The sequence below is a fragment of the Larus michahellis genome, chromosome 3, assembly GCF_964199755.1.
Source record: "Larus michahellis chromosome 3, bLarMic1.1, whole genome shotgun sequence".
Classification (NCBI taxonomy): domain Eukaryota; kingdom Metazoa; phylum Chordata; class Aves; order Charadriiformes; family Laridae; genus Larus; species Larus michahellis.
Window position 1 is genome coordinate 34841657 of NC_133898.1, and position 12965 is coordinate 34854621.

At 38.8% G+C, this 12965-nt stretch overlaps 1 protein-coding gene across 2 annotated transcripts in view; it reads left to right on the top strand.

Annotated features, from left to right (window-relative positions):
- Positions 1-12965, top strand: part of PRKCE (protein kinase C epsilon) — a 298319-nt gene that overhangs the window by 98363 nt on the left and 186991 nt on the right. For both annotated transcript variants that reach the window (XM_074579637.1, XM_074579639.1), the window contains exon 2: positions 4236-4299. In XM_074579637.1, coding sequence (XP_074435738.1) covers positions 4236-4299 — 64 coding nt within the window. The remainder of the gene's footprint in view (positions 1-4235; positions 4300-12965) is intronic.

Genomic DNA, 12965 nt, shown 5'->3' on the forward strand with positions numbered 1-12965 from the left:
TTTAACCGTGCTTCTTATATGACTTTCTGGCAAGTCATTTAGTCTACCTTGGGCCTTTGGGAGTATCTCATTTTACAGGTGGGGAACTGTCTCAGAAGGGTGTTGAAAATAAAATCCATTAATGACTGTGAAACTATATAAATGCCGTCAATATGCTGAAACTTGGCCATGGTTTTAACACGGGTTTTTTCCTCTGAAAGTATGTCTGGTTGTATGGATGGTTGCCTTTTGTTCCCTGAAACGGGCGACTAATATGCCTTATTCATGCCTGGAGTTTTTCAAGATCTGTGCTGCTTTCCAGCAATCATCGTACTTGTCCCAATATGCTGCCACATAAGGATTATTTTAGCAATATAGAAGTTGTTTAAAGTGCCTTTACAATTAGTCTTACTTGCACCTACTAAAACTCTGTATTTTAACAAAAGTCACAGCAATAGCATGCGCCAGTAACAGGATAAAATGCATTTTGCTGAATGATCAGTGTTACATCTCTTGCTGCATGTGAAGAATGTGGCATGTATGTGTGCGAGGCATATATTTTGCAATGTGTCTTGCTTACAGCAAAGCTGCTCTTCTATCAGCTCTTCTGCACCATCCCTGGTTTGCATCTTGCCTTGTTCCTTGTTGCCCTTTTGAACAGTCGTGTCTTTTTAGATATCTTCTCATAGTGTCTTTCTGCATGTATAAATGCTTGGCTGCATTCGGAGAGAAGTATTTTTAGTCAAAGAGGAGGGTCAGAATCGGAACTGCTGTGATCAGACTATTTCCGTTGTATTCAAGGATGTCTGTTATATTCAGCAGAATTTGGCCAGTCATTCTGTTTCTGGTAACGCATGTCTGAGGGCGTTTCACATGTGATAACTTCCAGGGCATTTGGTGAAAAATTCATGGAAACTTTAGGTTGTGCTGTATGCTTCTTTTGTTGCTTATTTATAAAATGACATTGCCTAGTTTCCACCTTCTTCTAGGTGTAGTTTAATGTGCAGATTGAAAAAAAAGGCATGTAGTTTACATTCTATAATCTGACTGTTTTGGGGGTATTTATACCATTATATTTCTAGGCATTAAATTAGAAATATCTTATGCAAAATTAGAATTGAGTCAGTCCTTTTTGTTCCATACTTGCTTTGATACATGGAAGACCTGAGATCAAAAGAGGGATTCCTATCAGTTTAGAGGATTCTGCTTTTTGGGGGGGTGTTCTTTTTATATGTAAGGTCAGCTGAGGCAACTGACCTGCCGCCTTCTGGCAAAAGTACTCATTCATGTCACTGATGGGACTGTCAGCGTAGTACTTGCTGAAATGAAATGTGGGTATTCTATAAATCTAAAAATAAGACTATGTCCATTTCATTCTCATTGGTATTAGAACATTCTATGACTGAAACATACTTTCTTTGTAAAAGAGACTCCCTTTTATAAATACTTCATTCTGCTTAGAGCATCAGCAAATATTCTGAATCAAAATCAGTGAGCGTCATTTCTAATAAATTGTATTTGAAAACAGCCCACTTAATGGGTAATGGAAACTTAGGTTGAGTGCTCCAGTCTTTTTCCTGAGTTGCTTCCAATACTGTTTGTACTTAAATGGACAGAACAGAGATTTTGTGACAGTGGTCACCAACTCCTCCGGATGCCTGACTCTTCTGCAGGGATGGTGTTGGGGTTTTGTATCTCTGTGTCCACGGTGGGATTTGAACTGCATAAAGTATTTTACTGAAAGCTTAACCAAATGGAATACGGTGCTGATACAAGCAGAGCATTAGATATGCCTGTCTTTAATACAGCCATCTGTTGAGTGCTATAGCAGTTTTTCAAAAGCCTCCCTCAGCATAGACATCAAAGTCTATTCATGCACCTGTGCCTCTGATCTTCTAATATTTTTTTTATTTAAAAACTGCAAAGGGAGAGGAGCAATATTTCAAGACCGGTATCTTTATTTAAAAAAAAAAAAAAAAAAAAAAAAAAAAAACAACCAAAAAATCCCCCACAAAACTCATGCTGCCAGTTCAGAAATTGTTGAAAATGTCTTTACTTAATATTCAACACTTTATTTATGGAAAAACACTCAACCACGCTTTCATTTTCCTCTCCTCTGAGTAACCCCTGGCCTTGCTAACACCTATTTCCTGCCTCGTCTATTTACAATACAGCTGCTGAGATCATTTTCTTGATCTGTTGCTCCGATGACATCAGCTGGACCTGTGAACTCGTCTACTGGCTTGCTCTTGAATGGCACAGAAGCGTTTTTGTGAGAAGCCGGTTCGTGGAGGGAGGAGCTTGTGTCACCCTGATGCATTCAGCAGCTGTGGCCCAAAAGAGGGAAACAGCAGAGGTGCCCCTCTTGTAAAGGTCCTCTCAGGTGATGAGAGAAGCCTGGAGACAGAAGAGGTGGCCCCATGGAGCTGCCCGCTGAATGCAGACAGGCAAAGCCTGGCATAGCCCAGACCTTTTGGTGTCTCCTTCCTTTCCTCAATTAGTTGCTAATTTGCAAAGACCAACAGATTGGTCTCCCAAGTTATTAGTGTGAAATGGTGATCTCCTGATTTTCGTCTTCATGGCCTAGTACCATCCCCTGTTTGCTGACAACGGCAAAGCAAGGTCCACCTTCCCGTGTTGGGGCAGAGCAGCCTGGCACGGAGGAGGGCCATGGTGGGGTGGGAGGGGAGGTGGCCTGTTTCCAGCCACAAGCCCCGTGTGTGGTTGCCTCAGCTTAGCAGAGGTGTTGGGAAAGTTCTGGGGTTGCTGCCCTTGGAGAGCTGGGCTTGGCTGGACTCTGGGGATGAGGCAGGCTCCCTCCTCACCCCGTGTCTGGTCAGTCTGGCACCAGGAAGGGCCCATAGTCCTGCTGCTTTTTGGGGCACATCTCCTTTTTTCCATTTTCTCGCCTGCCCCCATGTAGCCTCATTTGGTACACAGTAGGCCTGATTGCATAAGTCTTCTGTGGGTGTCATGGCCCAGGGGGCACCAACAGGCCCCACTGTCCCTGACTGGCCCCCGGGGCTCCCTGACCTTGCCCACAGCCCAGGACCCCATGTCAGCCCCTGAGGCTGTCAGACCCTGCCCCACCAAGGTCGCAGCAGGGACAGTCTCCAGCTCCCCATGTCCCTGCCTGCTGAGCCAGGCCCACACGCAGGCCCACAGCCTGGCCCTGGCCTGCCCCCATCCCCAGGGAGGTGCCCAAGGCTGTGGCTGCCCCGGTGCCTCCCCGGCTGCCCGCTCCTGGCTGGGGTGGTGGGACACAGGACAGGCCTCGGCAGACAAGGCCGCTTGAGGCACCCTGGCAACGGGCATGCAATTTTATCTGTGTGCTTTACGTACTAAAATAGAATGAAAATATAGTATTAATGTACACCACATCACTCAGTCTCTGAAATGGTGTGACAAGTAAGAGCTATTGATTACATAGTGTTCTAGTTACAGTTTGATTTTTGAGAGCTATGTGGCTGCAAAAATTGTCTGTAATGTGTGGGGCGCCATTAAGATACTCAAATTCAGTAGCATTTACAGTTACTGATTAAATGTGTGGTAAAATACAGGACGATTTGTTCATTGCAGTGCCTAAACATACAGGAGCTTGATACTGAGCACCTGTATTTTATGCTGAGTAAATGTGATCTCCACAAGAGTAAAGACTCCTTAAAATCTACCAGAACGGTGCAGAAATAAACAAATTCTGTATTTCAGAAAAAGAGGATAAAGCATGTATTTCTTTCTCCCAGTGGGGATACAAAGGGCATATTATAAACACGTGTTAACCGTCCGTACAAGCTGTGTGTGTTCATTTCCCCCATTCTGTGACCAGAGCTGATCTGTCTCACTGGGATCTCAATAGGTCATAGTGTTGTTTTTCACATTTGCATAGCTGGACTCAGTATAAATTAAAGTAAGTTACTCGATACTACCACTTTTTAACTTTCTTTCTTGTCTCCTTGGAAATAGCGCTACAAATGTATGGCAAAACAGTGCTTTAAGTATTTGGTTTGTAAAATTCACTGGGTTCAAGCTTTCCAAGTGCTTAGGGCACATGGATCTTTTTTACTTCAGTGAAGGTGCAAGGTCCTCAACATCTCTTTGCAAAAGGAGGCTCGGTTGGTAGTGAACTGTAGACCTGCTAATGTGTCCTGCCTACACTTTGGCTTCATAAGTTTTGGAAACTTTTTGTTTCCTGTATGTGCAGTCGCTTGCTTTGGGAGCCATTTTAAGTTTTCTTCTAATTCTCTTCTTGATTGCAGATTGACTTGGAGCCAGAAGGCAGAGTGTATGTCATCATAGACCTTTCAGGATCGTCAGGTGAAGGTAGGGACTTTCAATATTTTATCTTATTCTTTCATTAATGGAATCTTCCAAGGGCCTCTGGAATGGAAGTATTAGAGGAGGTGCTGTACCAATATCCTCTTAAATCTGTACAAGCTCAAGTTAAACTGAACACATTTTGATGTATCTGCCTGTGAGTCAATGAGCAGTTGCAGTTCATCTTACCCTGTTAATCACTGATAGTAAAAATATTGGCTAAAAGGAGAGCAATGAAATTAGAATAGTTTAGTAGTATTCATTTCCAGAAGAAACTTCCAAATTCTTATTTTTGGAAGAAGGCGAACGATTAGGTAGAAATCATAATATGTCAAAGGTGGGGGGGGAAAGTTTATTTTCTTTTTAAATTATTCTAATATTAGGTATATTTTCCACTAAATGTTTTATTTGTCAAGTAAAGTAATGGCCAAAATATTATAATGGTAAGAGGTGTTTTCATTTTTATGACACAGCAGTTACATCTTGGGGGGGAAAAAAAAAAAACAAAGACAGAAGAGAAATATTTATTCAATTCTGAAGATATTTTTCTGCTATTAAGTGGGAACAGGATCGGGTGGTATATGGCAGGAATAAGAGAATTTATGAAGAAGCAAAGGCATGTAACTTAGTCATGCTGTCGATGACAGCCTTACCTGCTGAAATGGCCTAGATGGCTGGTTCGGGTTTGATTATTTTAAATGATGTACACTGATCAGCTTTCCCCAGTAGTTCATAGAGCTCAGCTAAACGAGGTTATCTTTGGTTCACAGTACATAAAAAAGATTCACATAAACCCTGACAGGAGCTGAAACAGAAAATGCTATGAAATGAAATTATTTTTCCTGGCACAGTTGAGAAACAGCAGAAGAATATGTTTATATTTCTGTTCCTCATAATGAATTGCTGTGCTCTGACCAATTACTAACAGTAACTTGAAAAAACACATATTGCTCTAAATCCTGAATTTTAAAAACAAAGCAAACTATTATTTAAACTTCATCTTATAGCCACATTTTGTACCCATGAAAGATATGCTCTGCCTTTTTTTTTTTTCTGCCTGCCTATTGAAGAAAATATCAGTTTAGTAGTAGTTTCCATATATCTGGCTAATTGGCATGCTAATGATGGAGGCATTAGAGGCGTTGGTGTCATTCTGTCATAGGGCAGGTAGATGTTCTTCCAACCTTTCACTGTTAGTTAATTGATACCCAGATGAGCGTAGTGTTATTGTTCCATCACAAGATGCATTCAGGTGTGTTGGACTGACAAAGAGCAGGAAGAATGGTGTTAGGTGGTTCTTCAAAAGTTCTTTAAAACCCTATAGCCTTTTATACAGGAAAAGAAAAAAAGGCTATGGTAATGTCTCATATATAAAATGGTGCATTACCCTGTGACACTTGAAAGGTGCTTGGGAAGAAATTTGCAGAGCTAGAATCTGTGTCACTACCTTAGCATTGAAGGGGAGCTCTCAAACGGAAACAGGCCACTGAGGGAAAACACTTTATGAAATACTGTCTTATGGGAAGCCCTTGGGAAGACCAAGAGGCTTTAGTTAGGGTGAATTTGGTAGAACCCTGGAGAAGCTGGTGTGCTTACAAAATGCAATTCAACTTGTATAGTTTTAGAGCTTTCCCATACAATTAAATAACTGTGGAAAAGTGCTGTGTAGAAGTATTCCAAAATTCTCTAGGAAAGTTACGGTTTTCCTCACAAGGGAGATTGGACCAGGTTTGTACAACAGTTCATAAACAGTTTTTGTAGTGTTTTGTTAGTGATGTTATGAAAACTTATTTTTAGACGGCTGTATTAGGGCTGAGGCCTAGCTAATTTTGGGTGAGTCTCCTCTCACTTCAGCTATCTTAAGTGAAGCCCCTAGTTTAACCTAACAACGGTATGTATCCTTCTGTAGTGAACAAACGCTTAACCCACATGGAAACTAACTTAGGCATTTTTGAAACACGTAGACTATTTCATTTGATCTATGTGTATATAAACATATATAAATATGTATGTAAATACAATACATCTGATTTGTATTTTATGCATTTCAGTGGGGCAGTTCACTGTAGCTGATCTGTATTCATTGACTATGAAAGGAACATATAAGGTTAGACTAAATGCATGGATTTTGAGTGGCTAGGGTTGGTTGAGGCGATTGCTACTCCTGACCTAATTTGTTAACGATGATCTTGTTTTTGAGCTCCAGTCGTTGTTGTGAATAGCAAGAGACTACATAGCATCCTTCTCATGCTGCACAAATGGGTATCAGTATGTCAGCTAGGGTTCTGGAGGGGAAAATATTGGCAATTTATGAAAATAAAAATAACAGGAGCAACAATTTTGAGTGGAGGAAGTATTCATGTTACGTGTTTCTCTGTTAGCAGTATTTAAAAAAAGATGGGCAATAAAAAATTTTTCAGCTATTGAGGTGTAGTATTGTCTGACAAGCAGTATTGTCTTATAATTCTGTGTACTGAAAATTGGTCTTGTTTATTCTATGTATTATATGCAGGTTTCTAATTATCAGCAATTATTTGGCACTTCTGAAAGATACGGTTTTTTTAAGATGGATATCCAAATTTTATTTTGGTATAATTGACCTAAGATTAGTTGAATTAATTAATATGGGCAGAGAGCTTTGTCCTCCATTAAATTACCTCTAAGATGCAAAAGTCTAAATTTGCAAATGAGCCCTTATGTGAATAAATTGCTCTATAAATTGAAAGTTTACATATAAAACCCTAAACGGTGGATAAAGAAGAAACATTCTCATTAGTAGTACATTCTCAATGCTTTTAGTAAGCTTTTATGTAATATTGACTTAAGATGTTGTTACCATATACGTCTTAAAATTCAATTGTCCCTTAGTCCCTGCTGTCAGATTGCTTATCCCTCTGCACTGTTTGCACTTGCATGGCAAAACAATGAAAACAGTTCTTTGTTATAAGCTGACTTCCTCAACAAAAGTACACAATTTCTCTTCCTCCTTCCGCCTACTCTAAACTGAATCATTCAGGGACTTTCATCGCTTGTGTGGCTTTGGTGTATAGAACAGATGGGGATATGGCAGATTACAAAGGGAGGTAAAGAGTACTTCAGCCTCTCCCTGTCCCATTGAGACAGACTTGTTGAGAGCCACCCTTAGATATCAATATCAGCATCTGGCATGCATTTTTATGTGGAACTGTAGAAAGAAGGTCTGAGTTGCTGGCTTTGCTATTTGCAATTTTTTTCCCATTCTAAAGACAAGCTACACATCCACAGGAGGTTACACAGCTGTGCCAGCTTCTCTGCCACTTCCTATATTGTGAAATTTCCTTCAGAAGCTGCCTGAAGGAGAAGCTCTACTTCTCCAGCAGAAACAGTGCACTTGTGAGGGGCCAGCCTGGAAAGCCCAAGACTTTTGACTGCTGTCCATTGGCTGTCTTCTGGCACTGCCAGCACGAACCTTGAGATTTGTACAATCCACTGTATTTGGATTTGTTTTGAAAACGTCATTTTCTGGAATTTGCTCCTATTCAATTCTAGTCTTTGAAACAGAAAAAGGTTGCAAAACACAAACGCTGAAGTCTGAGAAGTGGGAAGCAACTACATAAAAAGCCCTTACAAGTACAACAAACCTAACAGGAACGTTTTTATCATCACCTTTTTTACACTAATCCTGTTTTGGAGCCTGCTTATAGCTTCTGAATGTTTATTCTGCACTGAGAGGGAGGGTGAGTAACTATTTATTTTAGCAATCTTTTGTAAATTCTGTAGTAGGAACTGTCTGGCCCACATACTGAAAAGAAAACGTTAAATGAAGTGTTTATCACACAGAAGGCAATGTCCTCAAAAGTTAGGATTTAAATTTTTTTCTGCTAAAATTTGAACATTCCCATATTGTGCTTTCAAAACCCGTTCTGGAAGATACCTTAGCCTGCATAGCTGATGTGGACAAAGAAGAGGGAGAGAAAATACATTTTTAAAATTCTCCATTTTAAACTATGTAACCAGTATTTCCGTAACACCTGTGATTCAGGTCTTTATGCTGAAATTGATCTGCAGGGTTATTTACTTTCTGGAGATTTACTTTATTTAAAATGGGCCTGTGTGTTCAGTGTAAATATGTATTTGTGTTTCCCATGAATGGAAACAGCTGTGTCAGTGGAAAATTCCCAAATATAGATACACACTAAGGTATCCATTCATGGGTAAAATAACTGCAACAGTTAATCATAAAGTTCGATTTGTAAAAATATTTGTTTATAATGTTAATACTTTTATTGGATTTTTTTAAGGTTGACAAATAATAATTGCTCATTGAGAACTCTTAAGGGATATTTTAAAAACAAATCCCTTTGGTCAAACAAACAAATGGAGCTTCTGTGGACCTGACACAGAATCCAGTAGTAATAGTTGGAATTTTTTTGCTTAACTTCATTGAGCCATGTACTGTGCCGTATGTAAGCACATAGGATCTTTACGAATAAGCATTTCTGATAACTTGCTTTTGGGAGACCAGATCAAAATATCTGTGGTTGTTGTTGTTGTTACTCTGCCAGAATACTTTTGTCAGACTTGCAAAGCATGTAATCAGTCAATTCTGCTGTTAACCAAACATCTGGCGACTCCACTTTATGTATGCAGATATAAGAAAAACAAAGTTGATAGCAGACCAGTGTTTGTAAGAAGTAATTAGCTTGGGAAAGATCTATCATATTTATTCTCTGTTCCTTTGCAAACTGGATCTAATGATTGCACAGGATTTTAGTATTCAACTTCTGCCAGGGCTATGGAGAAGGATCTGTCTGTTTATCAGTCTTTCAATGAACAGGGGACTTGATAAGACGTGCTGTCTTATTCATTTCTTCAGTGCTGCTTGTTGTCTGAGGTCATATTGATTTTCTACATTAATTCAGTGTTGCTGTAGCATATGCATTATTTCTAGGCTGAAGTGCACTCATTGACTGCTTTATTGACATGCTTTGGCAGTGTTTTTTTCATCTATTTTAGTGCTTATAGTTTTGTGCATGAAGTTTTTCGAATTATTTCACAAACACTTAAGAGCTCTGGTGTAGCTGATCAAGATCCAAATGCAGGTGGAAAGTTTAAAACATAACTAATATGATGACACAGTGATTCAATTTATAAACTGGAATAACAGATGGCCATCAAGTGGGTAAGAGGTAAATTGCCTGAGGAATGATTAAAAACATTTTCAACAAAGTCAGTTTTATATAGACTGAAAGACAGATGCTGCTGTATTTAAAAGCTTGTGACCTCCCTACTGTATTTGTCATTGTAGATTTCTTCTTTCTATGGAATTATTGGTTTATGTGTGACACAAATGTATACAGTTACTTATGGTAGCCTTCTACCAATTTAGAAATTCAGTTACAATTTGCAATATGTCATTATTGAATCAACTCTAGAATGACTTCAGAAATGACCTTGACACATTAGGTTTTTTCCTTAACTGTATTTATTATAGGTAGCATGTAATAAAAATTTAAGAACTACTGAAAACTCTTTTTCTATGTACTATGTCTAATCAATTGTAATGATTATTTTTCATTGTTAGATGTCCCACTTTGCATTATGCAATTTCCTTTCTTTACAATTACAGATTCCTCCTTCTAGAGCAGGCAGTTGAATTGCAGTAAAACACCACAGCTCATGCTGCAGAAAACAGCCTGTTGGAAGTTCTTGATTATGTCTATAAGTTATATAATTACAAAAGATTACATCTTCTAATACAGTCATCTGCAGATTCATCTACTCATAAGATACTTAAGTTCTCCCAGGATGAAGAACTAAGGTGATATTTAACAATAGAGCCTGTCAGCTGAAGTCATGGCAGTATTTTGCGAATGTAAACCATTTTGTTTAGGTTGATTATCTGACCTTTTGCACTGAAATATCCAACAAAGAAGTCCTTAGACTTCTGACTACATCAGGTTTTGTACTTAACGTTTAAGTCAAAATATATGAGTTTAGAAGAGATTTCCCAGTTCTTCCTAGGTCATTTACTTGAAAGCTCTCAGTTTTGCAAATACCATTATTGCCGATTGGCATGTGTTATGGTAGAAGTTCTGCAGAAAAAAGGAAAACAGTATCAGTAGAAGCAGAGTATGCTTCTTAATGCCATTTTTGTGTCTCATACTTGATAAATCTATAACATAGATACAGTTTGTTATTCAGAATATCCACAGGATTTTTTCTAGGCATCCAACTTTGGTAGAATCAATACAGCAAGAAAAACTGTATTTCTGTTCCATGTTGTAGCATCCTTTTGTAAATATCTGTTAGTAGAAAATTCCCCATGGGTTGAAAACTGTCTCTATAATTCCTAATATATCCATTTGTCAGAGCTTTTGTTCCTTAGTCCATTTTGTAGTTGTCATTGCCATCATCATCATTAATTATACTTCTTATGCTGTAAGGGCTCAGAAAATGAGATCTGGCTGTGCTAGGCACTGTCTGAACAGCGAACAGCAGAAGATACTTACCCAGAAATCTCAAAGTCTAAAGGATGTGCATCCAGAAGCTAGTCTTCTTGCTTGGTTGTTTCAGGAATTTGTGTTAGTGAAGAGTGATGTTTTCTTTCACTGATGTCTTCTGTTGCAAATACAACTTTTAACAGGTTTGGGAGGGATGGCAGGAGGTTATCTCTTGATTGTTCCCATTTTGGGACATTCGTGGTGCTGTTGAAAGATTCATGAGGCAGGCCATGAAATAGTTTCTGGTAGCCATCAGCTGCTAATCTCGGGGTGTCGAACAGGCTGTGAGAGAATGCTTGTATTTGTTCAGGATTTCTAGTATAGGACTAGTTAGGTAAACCTCAGCTGCATATTCTTCCAGTAGGTAGAGAGCATCTCACCTCTTCCTAGAAACACTTCTCAGTTTTTTAGAAGGTACAAATTGTTCTCTATTCCCACTGATACATTTCTTCCATCAGGATGTGTCTCCAGTCCACCTTATGCTACGGCCAGGAGGAATAGCACTCTCTCTAAAAGAAAGTTTCAAGTTGATCACCAATTTTTCATTGCGAATAACTGCATTTTAAGATTCTAACACAGAAATCAACCTTCTTTATTGCATTAATTTTGTCTGTGCTGGTTTAACCACTTGTTTACAAAGGTTACCTCTTTTCTAGTATGTTTTGGGTTTTGTGGCTTTGGTTTTTTTCTTTTTTTTAAATGAAGATGGAGAACCTATTGCATGATAACCCATGTGCTTATGGTAAACGCATGGAAAAGAAGAATCACACAGTCCCTTAACAGCTTTACTGCAGAGACCTTCTCTTCTCTTATTTTGCAACCCAAAATTTGATTGATTTGATTCAACACGCATGCATCCTTACCTTCCTCTGTATTTTAATGTATGAAAGGAAGCTGATATTTTGGAAGTGGCTCTAGGAAGAGCTGTATATTGTCTGGGCAGAGGCAAAGCTGTTTACCAAGACTCAGCAAGCCACATGAACATTATCTTTTTAGACTCAAGGCTTGGGCTTTTTCTGAGAATTAAAATAATCTGAAACTACCTGAACAGGTCAGTGCTAACTGGATGATTTCTGTCTTCAGTCACTTGGCTCAGGTAGGTTTATGAGTTAGAGCTCTTTCACAAATGCAGCTCCCCCTGAAAGTTTCTCAAGAATATTGTGTGCTCAGGCAGACGGGGTTTGATGTGTCAGTATTGTGTAGCTCTTCTCCCTTCCCAGTGTAAAGCAAAATACCCAGTCAGAGAAACCAGGCACACATTTGTTGCTCTGCTCTGTTCACTCTCGGTAGGGAGGTCTCTGCTGCTTCTAAAGGCCTGTTCTCACCTTTTTGTTCAGAGCTTGGGTAAAGGTAGGATACTATGCTAGCTTTTCAGTTTTCCTTCTGTAGGTTTCCTTGCTTTAACGAACAACAGCAATCAGTAGTGTGTGAGACAACTTCAAATTTAAGCAGAATCTTTGTTTTCAAAACTCATCATGCAGGGTATCAACTGAAAACCTATTTCCTTTGAGGCTTTGGTTTTATGTAGGTAGGGTTTGGGGGATTATTTTTTCCCCATTCAGCTTTTCACTTCTTCAGTACCAAAAGATCAGCAGTCATTCAAACCACAAGTGAGGAAAAAGGGTAAAATCAAAGAAATAAAAGAAGCTTAAACTGATTTGCAAAGTTTTCTCCTTCTGCTATGCCTTCATTTTCTCGTCTTAGGAGGGATAATTCAAAACTATTACTAATATGGCTTTTCTCTTGGGTCTTATTTCATTTACTCTTAAAATATCTCTGTGCTGAAGTGTGGATGCTTATTACAAAAATGAAAATTTTTTTTTTAGTTTTCTTTCTTTCTCTTCTTGGAACTACTTATTTATTTTTTGACTGTGTTTATAACTGGAAGAAATCTTTGCTCATCCAGATCTTGAGTTTCTAGTTTGTTTATTTAAAAAAAACCAAAAAAACCCCCCAAAAAACCAAACACACACACACACACCCCAAAAAAAACAAAAAAAACAAAAAAAAACCCAAAAAACCAACAAGCATTGCATTTATACTAATATGGAAACTTGAAGGTTATGATGCTCAGCCAGACAACTTTAATATCTCAAAAGAACAACTTCAAATAAATCACTTGTTTTCCAAGATCTGTTAGAATAAGTTAACATCAGTAGATATCTGTAATTCAGCTGACTCTGGTGCGTA